We start from the raw sequence: 18,573 nt of genomic DNA, 5'->3' as shown, positions 1-18,573 counted from the left end.
TATCAAGAAAGGGGAAACCAATTTTTACAAAGTAATTGAAGTCAAAGAATTCTAGATTAAAGATCACAGAATTTAACAGATTATTTTATTTACAATACCAGTAAGTCATTGTTGTACATTCACTGAACTGCCTTATAGAACGCTTTAAAATGTCTATTCTTTTCATGAAAAGTCAAATGTCCCTATCTTTTCCTAAAATAGAATCTGACTGTCTTTATAGCAGCTGACATATAGCCCTTCTAGCTTTCTCCACCGGCCTTACACACTGCCAGTTATAAATGCCCCCAGAAAGAGCACCCACTGGGGGAGCACGACCCTCTGCTCAGTTCTGCATGCATCAGTAGCTGCACAGCAGACACATGCACCCTACAGTCACATTGGCTGACACACTAAAGCAAAGGAAAAAGTCAAGATGCGGATACTTCACCTTCGGCCTCTTTTTAAGACTGGTTTGTTCTGCTTTAGATTTCATGACTTTTTTTTTTTTTAAGCACTACCCTAAGGACTCCATTTTGCTACCTAAGATATAAAAAAAAATACTTCTAAAAAACTTCAACCTGTTATACACATATTTATTATATCTAACCAAAAAGCTAGTCTTTGCTTTTTCTAAAACAAAAATATTGATGGCACAACAGCCTCTTCTTATTACTAGCTTTGTATACATTTAAAGTATAAAATATAAATCATTATAAATACTTTTAACTAAATTCAGGGTGATTTCCACAAATCCAGCACAATCCTTAAAAACTCAATGGAAGTTATGCAGTAGCTTACTAGTGTTTTTTTCAACTTAATTTCCAAGAACCCATCCCCTATTTTTGCCTTTGGTTACTTCATCTAACATGGGAGACCAGAACAGATTCACATAGACCTTTATACCATTCCCGTGTAGTCAGCTTCCTGCAACTGGTAAAAACCTGAAAACTACTTAAGAGTCTTCTAACTATGAGTAGAATTTTCAGGGAAGGAAGATAATTCTTTATAGCCAAGCTAATCTTTAAATCTCAGCTCTCACCAAGCAAAAAGGCAGATATAGACAAAATTTATTTTTGTATCTTTTAGGTGTGTGTGTGTGTGTGTGTGTGTGTGTGTGTGTGTGTGTGTGTGTGTGTGTTAGATCTCCCTGGAGCTGCTATTTGGATTTCAGGGACCAAACTTAGGTTCTCTACAAGAATAGAGCCCTCTTTCTAATCCCAGAAAACTGTATGAAAATAAGTGAGGGAGTCAAGAGTGAAAGAATGAGCCAAAGCTTTGGCAACTACGATAGCCAAAAATGTACAATGACATCATTGCAACTCATGACTATGATCAAGCCTCTGTTCACAGCTTTAACAGAATTGTCTGCTACTAATTGGCTAGTTATTTGCCAAAAGGACATATTTCTCTTCAAACAAGAAAAGCTCCCTACTATTGCATACTGACAAATAAATAGGATAATTCTGAAATTCATAAAACACTGACATAGCATAATAGCTTCATTGCCTACATAACTTCAAAGTACCTAAATGAATATAGAAATCTGTTTTCTGTGGCAAATTATTATCAAATCATTATCAATAGTTGTTAGACAAAACTTCTGATTTTTGCAATGTAGTCAAGTTTTTCAAAGTTCTTTCATGAAAAGAAGTAGATTTATAATCCACTTTATAATCCACTCTTTCTTCAGGTAAATGTACTTACAGATGAACGTAACACTCAAAAGAACAGCATTCCCTAGATGAATGATTCCTCTTCCTGCTTAATTCTATTTTCATATATTGGCAGCAATGATAAAATGTTACTGCTTCTCTGTTCTCTTTAACTGTTTCTGATCATCCACCATTCACTTCAAAGTTATCTAGTGCTGCAATCAGTATCAGTGGGTCAATGCTTCTCACAGCACCACATAAATGGTGATGAGCTCTCCACGGATGCAGTGCCAGGGAGGAGGACAGAAATCTCTGGGGCCTTGGGTAGTAGATCAGTGTTTACCATGGTTTATGAATGAGCTTTGGGAGTCCATTCCAAATAGAGGGATGCTCTCTCAGCCTGGACACATGGGGAAGAGCCTAGGTCCTGCCCTGGATGAAATGACAGACTTTAGCGATCACCTCCAAGGAGGGCCTCACCCTCCCTGGGGAATGATGGAGATTGGGTGGGGGGTTGGAGAGCTGGTGGAGGGACAAGGGAGGAGGGTGGGAGAGGGAGCTGGGACTGACATGTGAAACATTCATGTTTCTAATTTAAATAAAAACATATATTGAGAAAAAAATGGTGGTGAGTTCTAACGGTGTTTGCCACCTGAAACTCCCCTACACTGTTAAACATCTAGAAAGAAAAGAGACCCTCTTCTAACTTCATCTAGTACAATCATTCCATACCTCTGGATGTCTTAACACTTCAATTACTGCATCTCACATCTTACTGGACTGCCTGCTACTCGATGCAACTGCTTAATTTAAGGAACATTCATATCCAAAGCAAGTTACTACCATGCACATCACTCATTTAAGGTGCCATACTGAGGTGAAGAGGGGTAAATCAGACATTGCCATTTGAATGTTTCTACCTAATTAAGAACTGCAGAATTATCAACCGCCCCCTTTTTATTTTTCAAGACATGATTTCTCTGTGTAGCCTTTTAGACCAGGCTGGCCTCCAATTCATAAAGATCCACTGTCTTGTGCCTCCTAGATGCTGGGATTAAAGGTGTGAGCCCCCACTGTCCAGATTCTCTCCTTCCCCTTTAAATGTAAAAGGATACTTTAAAATTAGGCTTTAAAATAATACAGTGGGATGACACAGGATCTGAACAACTGTACTGGATTCACTACACTAGGCAGTTCAGATGAATGTGCTTTTTTTTCTCATTCAAACATTAGATGCACATTTTACAGAGTAGAGATAACCTTTAATGGTATTGCAATAATTCTCCAAAAATTGAAAAAATACCAATAAACATATGTTCATAAAGTCCCCAATTGAGGAACTAGAACCTCAAACTGAATTGTAGGAATATTTTTTAGTTAACAGCTGCTCAGAAGTGACTGACATATATATCTCCTAGAGACTTCATTATTCCCACAATTTTAACAGTTACCTTGGCCCAAAACTGTGCTAAAGATGTAATTCCACTGGGTGTGTGTTATCTCTATGAGCAAGGATATACATTGTAGAGGGGTCATGAATTCTTATAGTTCAGAGTGACAGCCTCTGCTCACATCAACTTGACCTGCTACATACAATATAAATAAATGCTGCTTGAGGGAAAAGTTAAAATACAAAAGCATTTTTAAACTGAATAACATTCTAACCTTGATAGAAGACTCAACAGAAAATTAACACAAAAACGTAGAAATTTTCTTTGATAATTGTTTTCTTTTTTAACGGTTATGGGCTTTACCTGCAGTAAGTAACCCACTTACCAGTGGTTTTCAGCACAGGTTTTATTGCTTAGACAGGTCTTGTGTCACACTCAATGATTCTGGTTTTTGACTGTCAGTTGCCATAGGCAAAATCCACACTAGAAAATCAGACTCTCACTCCTCAAAACTAGAGAAGAGAAAACAAAGACTGCACACAGCAAGATCCCTTACAAAGCATCTGTAGACCAAGAGTTTGGATGGAGTAATCTACTTAGATTAACATAATTGTGACTCCAAAGGTCAATTCTAAGATCACAATATAACCTACGCTTTAGAGGTAGAGTGGTGAAATAATGTCAATTACACAAACCACGTGTATTTATCTGATGCCAATGGCAGTTAATACACGAGATTACATAAAGCCTTTAGAATGTGTTCAGCTACAGCATAAGCAAGAACAAAAAAATATGTTACAGGACACAGCTTCTTTTCAAACAGATTTTGTAAGAAGGTTAAATACTGCCTTTTTAAAAAAGGAGTGGTATCCAAACCAAGAGGTTTGGTAGGCATAAGATACAATCATGGGGCTTATTTCAGACCGAACAACTTCAAATTGTCACTTAAGAAAGATATATAAAAGGGGGGGGGTGTTCTGCATGGGGAAGGGAGAGACAGAGAATGATCAATAAGAAGAGTGGTGATAAAACATAAAGATCAGGGTGAGAGGTCACACCCTTCAAATTTCACTTTACTGGCAAACGTTTATACATCCTCATAATCCAAGTGCTTAAACAGACCCTATACAGCATATAAACTAAATATTAAGTTTTATCAAATAGTACCCAAGGAAAACCGATTCAATGTAAGTTAAATTTGCCAAAGTCACTGTTCTGTCGTTTTTAATTACTACATAAACATACCTAGTAAGACAAACAGTAAACCACAAGTGCCCTTGAAAGAATGCTTCTCTGGCCCAGAAAACCTGCAATATATGACATCACAGGGACATGGCCCAAACTAACAGAACATAGCTACTTCCCTTTACACACTCTTAACAGTGCTCTAAAGGAAAGACCCTAATTTCCAAATGCTGGTTCCTTCAGCAAGGAAAACTTAGATTCTTCTAGCAACAAAGGAGCTTTCCTTTATATATTTATATAGGACATGATAACAGAAAGGGTCTCTGATCACAGATATTTACAGAGTCACCAACTTACCAATCAGGTTTGAGTTCATGAAAGGTGTTGGGAATAAGCCTTCATGGGCTCCTAATTGACTGTCATTCAAGTGATCACTGTAATGAGGGCTGTCTGTGAAACCCTAAGGAGAGAAAGGACCAGAATATTAAAGAAAGTACAGTAACACTTACCTTACTAATGCACAGGCTTACACAGGGTGTCCAAACTGAGCTCCTTATTTGTCATTCACAGCACTGAATAGCACTTACCTCCAAGCCTAATGGCCCAAGTTCAATCCCTGAGGCCCACACTGTGGAAAACAAAAATTGACTACTACAAGCTGTTGCTTGACCTCCATGTGCTAACCTCTGCAAACACACACCACCCAACACCATCCCCTCACAAAAATAAATCAGCAAACAAATTTACTTAAAAAATATTTATTGCTATTAAACAAAAGTGAGTTTTTGAAAGCAAACACAAAGATTAGCCCGTTGTCTTCAAAGTTCTCAATGCTTCCAGTGAAAACAACGGCCACAAACATTCTACAGACTACCATTGGAATCATCTATCTCTAAGACCCCATATCATGCAAAAGAAAAGAACAAAGCCAGGCGGTGGTGGTGCACACCTTTAATACCAGCACTTGTGAGACAGAGGCAGGAGGATTTCTATGAGTTCGAAACCACACTGGTCTACAAAGCTACAGAGAGAAACCCTGTCTCAAAAAAAAAAAAAAAAGATAGAAAGAAAAAAGGAAAAATGAGAAAAAAAGCAAAAAACACTTCTAAGTTGTAATGCATCAGGAAAATTCTTCTTTCCACCTATTCCTCCTTAATTACTACTCTTACAAAAAGTCAATTACAGGCTGTACCTAAAATACTTTAAATTATCATAATCAATAAACTAGAAATAGATACATTCTTAAATGTAAAATAAATACAGAATAAAATTTATATGATAAGATATACTCTTATAGAATCTGGCGGTATAAAAAATGAAAACGATAAAATAGCTCATAAGTCGGAACAGGAAATTATAAGCACCATGAAAAAAATAGTCTATGAATATTTCCCAGCAGTTACTATATTTTGCTTATATTCTAACACATTTTCTTAAAGGCAAAGGTGGAACAGGAAACTTTACAAAAGGCCCTGTGGGTTAGAACTGTTCTGGTTCTCAGGCTCCTACACACAACATGGCACTTTTATCAGGAGTGGAGGGTTCCTACTTAACTCGTAAAGCTTCAGGTGACAGCTAGACCTCTGATAACTTAAAATCATAAAAATAAGATGAAACTGAAGAGACAGAACCTGTCCTGCCTAACTGAGACCATTCAGTGTCTCCTGAGGCTATATCACTGAAATTAAAGGAACAGAAACAGACTTCACTATCTCTGTGGAAAGAGATATATTAATTCAATGAAAAGGCTAGATTCCAAGGGCAAAGTTACTGTTGAATCACTAAAACTACTTACAGATGCACTTCCACTGTTCGGTTTTAATCTTCTGGGAGTGCAAATTCCAAATTGAATGGGTTTCCTTTTGTCTACTGCAGAATTGGCGATACATATGTGACAGACAATCAAGAAGTTTTCAAGTGACATTGACGACATTATGAAATGACTATTAACAATTTATTCTAAGCCGGGTGGTGGTGGTGCACACCTTTATCCCACCACTTGAGAGGCTGAGGCAGGCAGATCTCTGTGAGTTTAACACCAGCCTGGTGTACAAGAGCTAGTTCCAGGACAGGCTCCAAAGTGACACAGAGAAACCCTGTCAAGGAAGAAAAAAGAAGAAGAAGAAGAAGAAAAGAAAAAAGAATTTACTCTAGTGACCGCAGTCACAGTCTAATCTGTCACACCCAAGGAGAGATGTACCAAATAGGATGGTCTTGACAAGTCATTCCTTGGAGTTTATTTTTATTCTAAAAACTAACACTGTACAAGTACTAACTGACATACCAAGATACAATACACCTCACCCCAGTACTCTTTCTGCCACCCCTTCTGACTGCCATTCTTAGGCAAAGTGTAAAAACAGGGAATCATACCCTAAATACTCACTGAAATGTGCTGAGGCTCATAAAACAGTAATACTCTAGAAAAAAAGGCTAATTTTCAGCCATATACATCAAATAGATGAATAAAAATGGAGAAATGTATGAAACTTAAGAATTCCAGTTAAAAAGTCAAAGCAATTAAAATATTTTAAATGTGTGTGTTAACCTATAGATTTTAAAGTAAACAGTGAGTAGCAGAGCTTCAATAAAATGCATTCTAAAAGATTCACTTCCTACTTTATGCTCACTATGCACTAAGTTGTAAGAACTTAGAAATGCTGGCCTTTTCTGTAACAAGAAAACAGACCTGAGAAGATCAAGCTGCTTCTATATTACCTAACTTAAACCACGCATAATCACTTAACATTTCTATATACAACCTCTAGTACTCAAGATCCATCAGCTGATATATTTATACTACCAATCAATCAATCAACGATCAACAAAGTCTTGCTTTCCTAAACTCAAATGATTTCCCTAGCACAGCCTAAATAGTTGGTGCTTTTACAAGTATGTGCTTATCACCTTTCAGCAAAATTTTTAAATCTTAATATTTAGGGGGCTGGGAAGAGATGGCTCAGTAGGTAAGAACACTTACTCATTTAAAAATGAGAACCTGAGCCAGGCAGTGGTGGCACATGCTGTAATTCCAATACTCAGGAGGCAGAGTCAGGTGGGTATCTGAGTTCAAGGACAGCCAGGGCTACACAGAGAAACCCTGGGAGGGAGGAGGCAGCAAGGGGGAGACAGAGACTCAGGGTGGTGGGGGTCTTCTTGTATTATTAAACCTGGGTTCTCAGCACTCATATATAAACAAAGCCAAGTCTAGCTGTGCACTTCTGTAATCTCGTAACTATAGGAGACAAAAGTTAGGAAGACCCCAGGGGTTTTTTGGCCACCAGCCTAGCTCCAGGTTCAGGGAGAGACCCAGTCACAAGGTAATAGGAAGAGAGTGATAGAGCTGAACACCCCATGTCCACCTCTTACCACATCCTCATGCATATGCACATCTCTCCCTCCCTCTACTGAGAAGTATTGTGCAGGGCTGGCAAGATAGTTCAGCAAGTATCAAAACACACAAAGCAATTGCATCTAGTACAAAAAGAAACTGCAACCTAATCCACTATCAGAAGAAAATGACAACCTATATGCACATGTATATTCTGCTTAGTTCAATCAAACTGTCAACAAGTTTAAGGGAATTGCATTAAAAGAATAATGAATATATGACTTAAACTGCAAGTAAAATGGTAATTGTTTTCTTTAAAAAGTATTCTCTAATTCAGGCATTTAGTCCAAATTGTTATTGCCTTACTGTTTATGTCTCAATGAAAAATTCATTAGTTACAAAAAATGAATGATTACTTGTATTTGCATATAACACTAAGTTTTCAGAACAAAAATAGGTGAGCCTTCCTTTGATATTTAACATCTCACAGTAGTACTATTTTATTGCATTTTTATGTACTTCCTAAGAGATAGGAGCATGTACCACTTTAACATTAAGACTAACAGCCAAAACTGAAACACACACACACCATATATTTCAGATACATGATCAATAAGAGTTCTCACCATTAAAAAGAACAAGTGCATTCTCTCATTTTCTGCCTGCCTGTTCTCAGTTTGTCAATCTACACTGCCAATATCTATCCCAGATGTCAACATAAATGCTTGCCAATACTTGTCAATCTTGTCTTTCCTTCTCTCTCCGCTTTTTTTTTTAAAGATTTATTTATTTATTATGTATACAGTGTCCTGTCTGCATGTATGGCCACAGGCCAGAAGAGGGCAACAGATCTCATTACAGATGGTTGTGAATCATCATGTGGTTGCTGGGAATTGAACTCAGGACCTCTGGAAGAGCAGTCAGTGTTCTTAACCTCTGAGCCATCTCTCTAACCCGTCTTTCCTTCTCTTGACCTTTCATTTTCTTCTTACCTATCTCCTAGATCTTATATCCTTTATCTGTCTTTTCAGGTCATTTTAATCTAGTTACCACGGAAATTAAAAGTACATATGAAATATATGCACAAAATACATTTATTATTGCCTATAACATATTAAGCACTCTGCTATTCTAGGCTACAAGATGAATAAAGCAATCTTAGTGTTCAAACAGCTCACAGTTTGGAAGAAGAAAGAGAAAACTTTCCCCCTTCTCTCAATACTTTTCCAGGAAATCTATCTAAACCGTGCTACATCATAGTCTCCAAAGTCTTATTAGTATTACTAAATTTTCTTTTAGCACAAGGGGCAGGATAGTAGGACCAGTAAATTTAAAATTGAAGACAAATGCCAAATTTCAAATTAAGCTTCCTGTGCAAAAACATAAATAGCATAGATAAACAAATGTCAGCACAGCTTCAAGTGCATTAAGGCAGAAAGTACTTCCAGGCAGGTCATAATTTGCTGTAAGACACTTAAAGCAAATGAGACACATTGATAATTAGAAAACACAAGCATAGCTCAAGTTCATAACAGCTAATTTTTATAAGTATCTTCTATGACCTAGCATTTAAGGGATTACATGTATTCAGTCAGTTAATCTGACAGCATTTTACTTAATGTTAGTTGCTTAAAAAACACAAAACCCTTTAGTATCAAGAAATCTAGTAAAAGGTAGAAAGCATGTTAATGCTTTCCACTGGGTAAGCTACTCTGAGGTTATCAGAGTATCTTAGGACCCAGAAACCCTTCATACAAACAAACAAACAAACAAACAAAAAATACCCACATCTTCACAGCAGATCCTTTAGTCCTGACTGACTAGCCACTGACTTGAGCCTTTAGTCCTGACTAACATCTTACCTAGAGTCTGGCAAGTGACACTGAAGTCAAGGACCAGGTCAAGCTATACGAGATTTCTAAAACTACAGAAACTAAATGCATCATTTTAGGCTGCTAAGCTTGTGTTATTTAACACAACAAGAGACAAATAACTCAAATATTAAAAAGGTAAGAAGTATTATGTGCAAATGCAACTTAGAACAAACAGACAAATGGCACATTTCTTAAGTTATCTATGTCAACTAATCTTGTTTTAAAAAATACTTGAACAGCCCTTTATTTATAGACAAACTTAATTAAAAATCATCCCAGGATTGCTTAGTTAAGTCTAGATGCTTGGTAAAGTCTGATGATCTGAGTTTGATCCACTAAGCCCACCAGTTGTCCCAACTAATCTCCATACCACATACAAAATAAATGTGTTGTTTTTCTTTTAAATCTGAAAGATAATCATTAAGGTCCAAATTAAAAACTATCAATTCTATATAAACTTTTTCAAATACAAATAAGTAATTCTCCAATGCAAAAAGAAAAAATAAACTTTTTGTAAAGTATGAACACCTACAATACTGTAAACAAGCTGAATACATAAATATAAAAATGACACTTCATGCTGTGTGCCTACAAGTACAAGAAAAACAACATTAACATTTAACATTAGAAAACAACGGTATTCATTTTCCTCATAGGAACACACTTTAAAGAAAAACCATCAGAACAGGAGCAGAAAAAACTCCAACCTCCACATTTGTTAAGTATCTTTACTGAATTAAGAAAACACAGGAACTTCTTTAGTTAAGCAAGTCATGAATGAAATGCTGTCCAAACAGAAAATTCTCCAGAATGTACAAAACACTACATGTAGTAAATGAATCTAGCAAGACTGAAGGATACATTATCAATATAAAAAAAACAATTGTTTTATATATTAGACATGAATCAGAAAACTTGCAGCAATTTTTAAAAATATTTTCAATTGTTAAAAAGAAAATGTACAAGATTTGTTTATTGAAAACTATATTTCGGAAAAGTTAAAGATGCCTACCCATCAAAAGTTCTCACACTGCTAAGACAGTGATGACATGTAACTCATCAAAGAAGCTTCTTTTGCAGCATTAACCCACAACTGGTCAAAATGCAGAGAACTTACTATGGGGCATTCATTCCTACACATCCCTGATACATCTTCAACACAGCTCATACAACTAAGGCTCAGGGAATATCTAAGAAGACAAGGTGGAAATCATAAGAGCCTGAGGACCAAGACATCTGGTACAGGATAGTGTCTTCTACATATGACAGAGTTGCATCCATGAAAGTGTATCATGATAGTCGTCTAAACAAATCTTGTACAGTGACAATACCAAGTACCCGTCCCAACCATCAATGGAGGAAATATGAAAAGGCCCCATGCCTAAAGAGCAACAGGCATTAACAAGAAAATGTCCTTGCTGCATTGTCTACTTATAAGCAAGTGATGAAAATAATGGATCAAGCAGATACTCTGCAGCACGGTTCCTCCTCAGTAAAAGCATAGGGCACAGCCTCAGGAGGAACCCAGAGGTAGGTGTTATCCTTATAAGGGAGACAGAGCCAAGTATTACTACCCTGAAGATATTCTAGTAACTCAAGGTACAGAAAGAAGTTTGTGTAAGCAACTCTTTGATGTTTGCATGATGAAATCACCTAATGACATACATACTTCAGACATCTTCACCCACCAGCAGAGCTGGTATTTTATTGTTTAACCACAAAATAATTTCTAAACACCAAGAATATATTCTCTTCTCTGTACAAAACACCAAACTGATTATACCATGGAGCTGAATACATCTTTGCTCACTAATTTTCTCAGGTATTTTTCTTACAGAGCCCGAAAGCTAAACATCATGTGGAACACACTGAAATGATGATTTCACTGACAGTAGAAATACTGATACATTAGTACACCATGCTGAAGGAGAACATTTTACAACAGCCATTAGAATATGGGACAACTTAAGTATGTCACAAAAGGAATACAAAATGATAAGGCTAAACTTTTCGACATTCAAAAATCTTCTTTTGGACTCTTGCTTTGCAAAGGATTACATATTTCAAATAAATTTGAAGAAATAGGGCTTCTTAAAATGTACAAATCTACATTTTGCTTTAAGAATGTTGAGTCTAAGGACTGGATTACATCATTTTCTCCCCAATAATCTCCAAATACCAAGATCTGTAACACAATAAACTTTTCCTACTTTTAATAATTCAAAATTTATTTTCCATGATTTATAGGATTTCTTTTTGGACATTTAAAAATTACAACAGCCCACCATCTTGTTTGGGACATACTCTAGAAACTCAAAGTAGCTGCCCTTCCAAGGAAATAGCCAGAGTTTGAGAGTTCCTAACAGGATTTTGCATCAGAATGGATATATAACTTCTTATGGGACTATATATAAAATAGGAACAAACACTAACAGATTTCAAATCAGTCTACCTATAATAAAACTTACTCTATTTAATTATCAATTAGAAGGAAAAAATTCTTTCCAAAGGGGAAATTAAAAAATCAGAAATCAATTTGTTCATGTTGTCTGTCTGATTGGTGCTATAGCTCATGCTTTTTAAAAAAAACAACATATTAAATAAACTTTTCTAAGAAATAATGATAGTGAGGATGGTGATATGAGTTAGTGGGTAAAGGTATCTGCCACTAAGTCTGATGATCTAAGTTCCATACTCAGCACCCACATAGTGGAAGAACAGAACTAACTCACCCAAGTTGCCCTACACACAGACACACACACACAAACACATAGACATAAACACACACAATTGTAAACATGAAAAAAAGGGAAAAAGTGAATGCTGATGTAACATAACCTTAATCTAGAATACTGTTCCTTAAAGTCCTGGACACTAAGAAAGGGAAGGGTTTTTAAGGCCTCTTACACACTGACAAGTCAACACAGTAAAGGGGCCAGCTAGTTATTTAGCCTGGTTACCACTCCTAGACCTTCATGAAAACCTTAATGTCCTCATCTCCAAAATGGAAGGAATCTTGAAAATGGCTTTCTAAGTCGAACAGTCTGAAGATCAAAACAGCCATACATCAAAGTTAAATCTTTAAATTGCACAATGATAAATGGGAACTCTAACAGCTATTTAATAAAAGTAAGCTTGTTAGTCACAAAAATTAGTGCGCTGGAAACTATCCTACAACGTATTTTCATAAACAAGAAATCTCTAAACTCAGGAAATACTAAAGAGACTATCAAAACCTGGCACAACAATTATAAAAGGGGATATCCAAGACTAAAAATTAAATATACTTGAGTGTTACCTAGTAACTTTTGGTAAGTGGGTGTTCTGGAAGACTGAACAGATGTCTATTAGCCAGCCTAGTAGCTAGCAGATCTATGCTACTGGTTACTAGGCTAGACCTCAGTCACCCACTGATTAGCTGTGAAGTCTAAAAAACTTAACAGAGAACTGTAAAGGTCCATCTGTCCTGATAAGGACTGTATAGGCATACAGACTCAAAGTCTCAATAGGTGTGCTCTAAGAACTCACAGACTGGAAAAAAGAGAAACTTCGCTGTCTTAAAACAGAATAGTAGGCAACTTAAAGCTATCTGATTTATTTCACCTCACATATGTGCTGACAGATTTAAATGATTACATCTCATAATCTACCTTCTCTTAAGAAAGAATAGATTCAATTCAGGCAGATGCTGCATTGATTAGCACTAACAGTCACAGAAATTACTCTCTAGACTCATTTAAACCTAACCTTAAAATATACCCTTTCTCACCCATAGCCTTCTTCACATCTAGAACACACGGAAGGAGCAGTTACATAACAAAACAGAGATTAATGGGAACACAGATGCAATACATAGAAAACACTTACTTTAATTCTCTGTCCCTTCTGTCTTGCTTTGCTATTTAACTGCTTCATCTCCTGTTTTGTACCTGAGATCAAGAGGCATAAAATACTATTTCAAAATTTGTGTGTCCTTTCTAATTAGTGCATTTGAACTTCCTACTCACATTAAAATCTACACTTTCCCCCTCAAAAAATTAAAAACAAATAATAAACAGTTTAGAGAATATATCTTTTGTGCTATAGGAAAGATGGTAACACTAAGCTCTACTATCTGAGTCCTACAAAATGGGCACAAGGAAGGAAAGCTACTCTTAGCTTTCGATTCACACACACAAAAAGTTTTTAAAAAATAAACAATCAGGTAGTTGTTTAACACAACAAAAGCAAACTTGTCACATCCTAAAAACTACAGAGAATTGAATTCCTGAGTTGCCATTCTGTGGCAGGAAGTCTATGGGATCCACAATTCCTCGGCCCCCTAGTACTGTCTGCTATTCAACAATACTACTACCTACACTGAGATTTCTTTTCTTTCCATTACTTTGCAGCCTGGCTCCTACTGCCCTAACCCAGGTGTGATTTCATCCTAAGCAGATCTATGTAGTTGATCTTCCTAGACCATCCTATTTCTTGTCAGTATTTCATGTTGGACCCATCTTTCACACCACAGTAAATCAGTCCTTGCAAAGCACTGTGCCACTCCCTATATGTAAGTCTAATTGCAATTGATCTACTTCCAGGACAGACTACATTTTCCCTAATGAAAAGCTGCATCTCTTATTTCATACTATTCACTGACTAAGACAGATTTCAAGATTATTCTAGTCTAGAACAATGCTTGTTCAACCTCATCAGCACTTCCTTTATTATATATTATTATAACCTATATCTTTCCTGGCCAATGAACTTATTATAAGTGACAAATATTTAGAGTGAGCAATAAAATTTATTTTAGAAGTATTTGCTACCTAATTATATTTCCAGTCTTACTGTCTAAAAGTTTTAAAATGTAACTATTTAGGCAAATATAGAATATTTCTAAGCATACTTTTGTGAACTCTAAAATATGCATTTATTCACCTCTAGCATTTCAAAAACTTGATGCATTTACCAACTGCAGAATATTCAAAGTGGGGACCATGCCAGAAAAATTGCATAAAGGCAAGAAAACGAAGCAGGGCTGATGGTACAGGCCTGTAATCCCAGCTACTCAGGAAGGTGAGGCAGGATGATTGTAAATATAAGACTCACTCTGGGCTACACAGTATGTTCAAGGCCAGAATGAGCAACTTAGAAAGATTCTACCTCAAATAAGGGTTTTTTTTTAAGAGTAAGTTTATGGGTCTGTCCAAGTATATACTACATGTGTATATGCAAGTGCCCTCACACATCAAAAAAGACTGTGAGATCCCCTGGTCCTCAAATTATACGGTGCTTTTAAGCCACCTACTGTGGCTGCTGGGATCTGAACACAGGTTTTTTGTAATCCTGAGCTGTCTCTTCAGCTCCAAAATAATAATTTTAGAAATAAGAAGCTAGGGACATAGCTCAACAATAGAGCACTTACCTAGTATGTGTGTGGCCCTGGGCTCTTACCAGTATTGAGGAAGAGATTGTGTTAATATTCTTATTTACAGTGATGTTTCCTCATAACACTATGGTTCCAAGGGGAGAAGCAGAGTCTCTACTAAGGCTTCTGCTAAGACATGTAAACTTAACCAGGTCAATCTAAAACTTCAGCCAATATAACCCCTTAGTGAGGTCAAAATGACCTCTGTGTATTTTGTATAGACAGTACATGAAGATATCCAAGGCTCTATTATCCTATATCTAGCTCACTATCTACTAAGTGGCTCTCAATCAAGATCTCCTACATGAATGAAAAGATACTGAATGCCAACTATGAATGGAGAGAGCACAAACAAAAATTAAAGTTCCCTTTAGCCACATCTGGCAGAAATATTGTAGACACTTTAGGAGAAAATAACATCTACCTCATCTAGATAACCTTACAGACTGGTTTTAGTCTTCACAGTTTATGGATACTATGTTCTTCCTTTAGTTGAGTAGCCTTTCTTTACCTCCTTTTTATCCAAATTATACAATCTTTGACTTTATGAACAAACTTTGCAAGACCAGAAACTCAAAAATCTTTTAAACCCTGTATATTATTGCTTTCTACCTAATAGACTTTATTAGACTACTGTCAGAATGTGTTCCTGACAAGTATTCCATAAAGTGGACAATACTCTGAGTACACTAAACTCTCTTGGAACCTCAGCTAGAAGGACACAAAAGTCAGAGTAAGTACTACAGAACTTAAGACATGCCTACTTCACATCCCTTAAGACAAAGTCCCTGGTGCTCTTGGGAGGAACTGTTCAGCCATTAGAAGCTAGGCTCACAACCAAAAAGACAAGCAATGAGTTCCTGAAATCATTCTGTGCTGAGTCACACACAACAGACAACTGAAGAACTTTTTTTGTTTCGTTTTGTTTTTGTTTTTGGATAGGGTTTCTCTGTGTAGCTTTGGAGCCTGTCCTGGAACTAGCTCCTGTAGATCAGGTTGGTCTTAAACTCACAGATCCGCCTGCCTCTGTCTCCCAAGTGCTGGGATTAAAGGGGTGTGTCACCACCACCTGACCTAGGATTTTTTATTTTTCAAGGCCAACCCATCAACACATAGCTGCTTTTCCCTCTCCACTACCGGCAGAGGCTGGAAGACTGGTGATATAGGCATTATCAATGTGCATTCAATTTTTATCAATGAAGAAAAATGGGAGAAAAAGTTTGAGGTAAAGAAAATTAACTCAGTATCACAAAGCAAGGTGTGAGGGGTGTCAGAAATAGACAATGGCAGTACCATCTATCAAATGGATCCAGTTTGATATTTATGGTGATACTCTGCTTATGATCTAATAAAGCTTGTCTGAAGATCAAAGTATAGAACTAAGCCACTAGTTAGTCATATACCTAGTTAAGAGCTAAGCTACTAGTTAGCCACACACCTAAATCACTAGTTAGCCATAGAGGACAGGCAGCGATGGCCATACCTTTAATCCCAGCACTCAGGAGACAGAGGCAGAGTTCAAGGCCACCCTGGGCTACTTGAGAGTGAATCAGTCTGAACGTGAAACAGAGCTCACTCCTTTGATCCCAGTACTTGAGACCACATGCCTTTAATTCCAGCACTAGGGAGGGAAACAGTAGTGATATAGCTGGGTAGAGAAAGGAATAAAAGGTAGGAGGAGACAGGAAATCCTTGGAGTCTGAGGCTTGGTGGAGACAGATACAGTTGGAGTCAACCTGAGGATTTGTGGAGACAGGATCTCCCTTTTAGTCTGAGGTAGAGAGGTAAGAGCTAGTGGCTGGCTGCTTTGCTTTTCTGATCTCCGCTTTAACCCTGATAACTGTCTCTGAGTTTTTACTATTAAGACCAACTAGATTTTGTGCTACAGATATTCAACAACTAATTCTTCAATTCCATCTCATTACACACTACCCTTGCTACATAAATACTCCCTCTGTCTCCTTGCCCACCTTTCACTCCAAATGGCCTCAAGATTGCTATGTAGTCCAAGATGACCTTGAACATCTGATCCTCCTGTCTCTACTTCCGAAGAGAAGTAATCACAGAAGTGTGCCAACATATCCAGTTTGTGTGCTAGGGATCAAAGCCAGAGCCTCACAGAAGCTAGCAAAGTACTCTACCAACTGAGCTACATCCCCAGCCTGCTAGGTATGATCATGTCCCAAACTTTCTTTTACCAGTTGCAGATCCCCTTTCTTGTTCCAACTTTCTACATTCCCTGCAAAATATGACAGAAAATATAGGACTACTCTGTGAATTAGGAACTGCTATGGCAAAGCAAAGGGACTAAAACACACTGGCAATGCGTAATATATTCATAAGCCAGAAGCAAGGACTGATGAGTTAAGTGCAGCCCTCCTCGAGTGAATACTGGAGTTCCTGCAAAGCTACTTGAGCAACCTCACACTTTCTGAATCAGGTTTCTCATCTAGGAAACAAAAGGACTGAGACAAATGATAGTTAACACATTGTCCAGTTGTGAAAATTCTATGATATGGCAAATGCTCATGGAAGAAAAGAACAAAATTTCAAATTACTGTTTTGTTCTGCAAAATACAATAAAAAATATGTGGGAAATTTAGGAGCACCCAAACTCTGCTCAAGCCAATGTAGTTTGTTTTTTTTTTTTTTTGTTTTTTTGTTTTTTTGTTTTTTACGAGACAGGGTTTCTCTGTATTGTTTTGGAGGCTATCGGTCCAGCCTGGCCTCAAACTCACAGAGATCCGCCTGCCTCTGCCTCCCGAGTGCTGGGGTTAAAGGCGTGCGACACCACCACCTGGCTAATGTAGGTTCTTTTTAAAGAAAAAGTAACAATGACATGTAGAAATTCATTTCCTATTTGTGGTTTGCTAGCAGTGAACCTGTACAGACTTCTCAAAGAAACAGTAAAGTATTTGATATATATATATATATATATGCATATGCTGGGTGGTGATGGGGCACACCTTTAATCCCAGCACTCGGGAGGCAGAGGCAGGTGGATCTCTGTGAGTTCCATCCAGACCAGCCTGGTCTACAGAGTGAGTTCGAGGACAGGATCCAAAACCTATACAGAGAAACCCTACATTAGCCTACATTTTAAAAAAGCAAATAAATACATTAGAGTAAAGAAGACAGCTTTCCTACCTGACTTATAGATCCAATAGCAAAAACAGCAGGATTTCCTTTGAAATGGCAAATAATTTCAGAATCACCAATTTGATAAATGCTGCCATATATTATTATATGTTCTCCTACTCAAGTAGAAAAACCCAGAGCTTCAAAGCAAAGTAAATATAAACTACAAAGGAACCATTTAATGTATTCTAAGACAATAATTTGAGACTCTGAAGGAAAATTTTTTATTTATAAATTCCTACTATATAAAACTGCTATTTCAAAAATATAAGCAGGAAAGACACCTCCACACTCAAAAATATTTTTCAGAGAATCAGAAACTCTTTTCAGAATGGAGAGAAAATGCTGAACATCTACAAGTTTAAAATTGCCAAGATACAATAATGTATCCATGGGTGGGAGAGATGGCTCAGCAGTTAAGGGCACTGCTGTTCAAATACCAGCACCCACATGCAGCTCACAACCCCCTGTAACTCCTAACTCCAAGACCTGATAGGCTCACACATACATACCTGCAGGCAAAACACCAATGTAATAAGATAAAAGTGTTAAAAAAAACCTTTTTAAAAGAACAGCAGTGTATTCAGGAATCAATAGTAAAATCTAAATC

General features: G+C 37.1%; 1 protein-coding gene across 1 annotated transcript in view; it reads right to left on the bottom strand.

Moving 5' to 3' along the window:
* The window catches only part of LOC121137606 (transcription factor 12-like), a 246,523-nt gene that overhangs the window by 140,343 nt on the left and 87,607 nt on the right, over nt 1-18,573 (bottom strand). Inside the window, exon 5 of the mRNA XM_040740236.1 lies at nt 4,565-4,667. Coding sequence (XP_040596170.1) covers nt 4,565-4,667 — 103 coding nt within the window. The remainder of the gene's footprint in view (nt 1-4,564; nt 4,668-18,573) is intronic.

Source organism: Mesocricetus auratus, unplaced genomic scaffold, assembly GCF_017639785.1.
Source record: "Mesocricetus auratus isolate SY011 unplaced genomic scaffold, BCM_Maur_2.0 Super-Scaffold_100691, whole genome shotgun sequence".
Lineage (NCBI taxonomy): Eukaryota > Metazoa > Chordata > Mammalia > Rodentia > Cricetidae > Mesocricetus > Mesocricetus auratus.
Note: the sequence above shows the minus strand (reverse complement) of the source record. Positions and strands in the feature narration are given on the sequence as shown.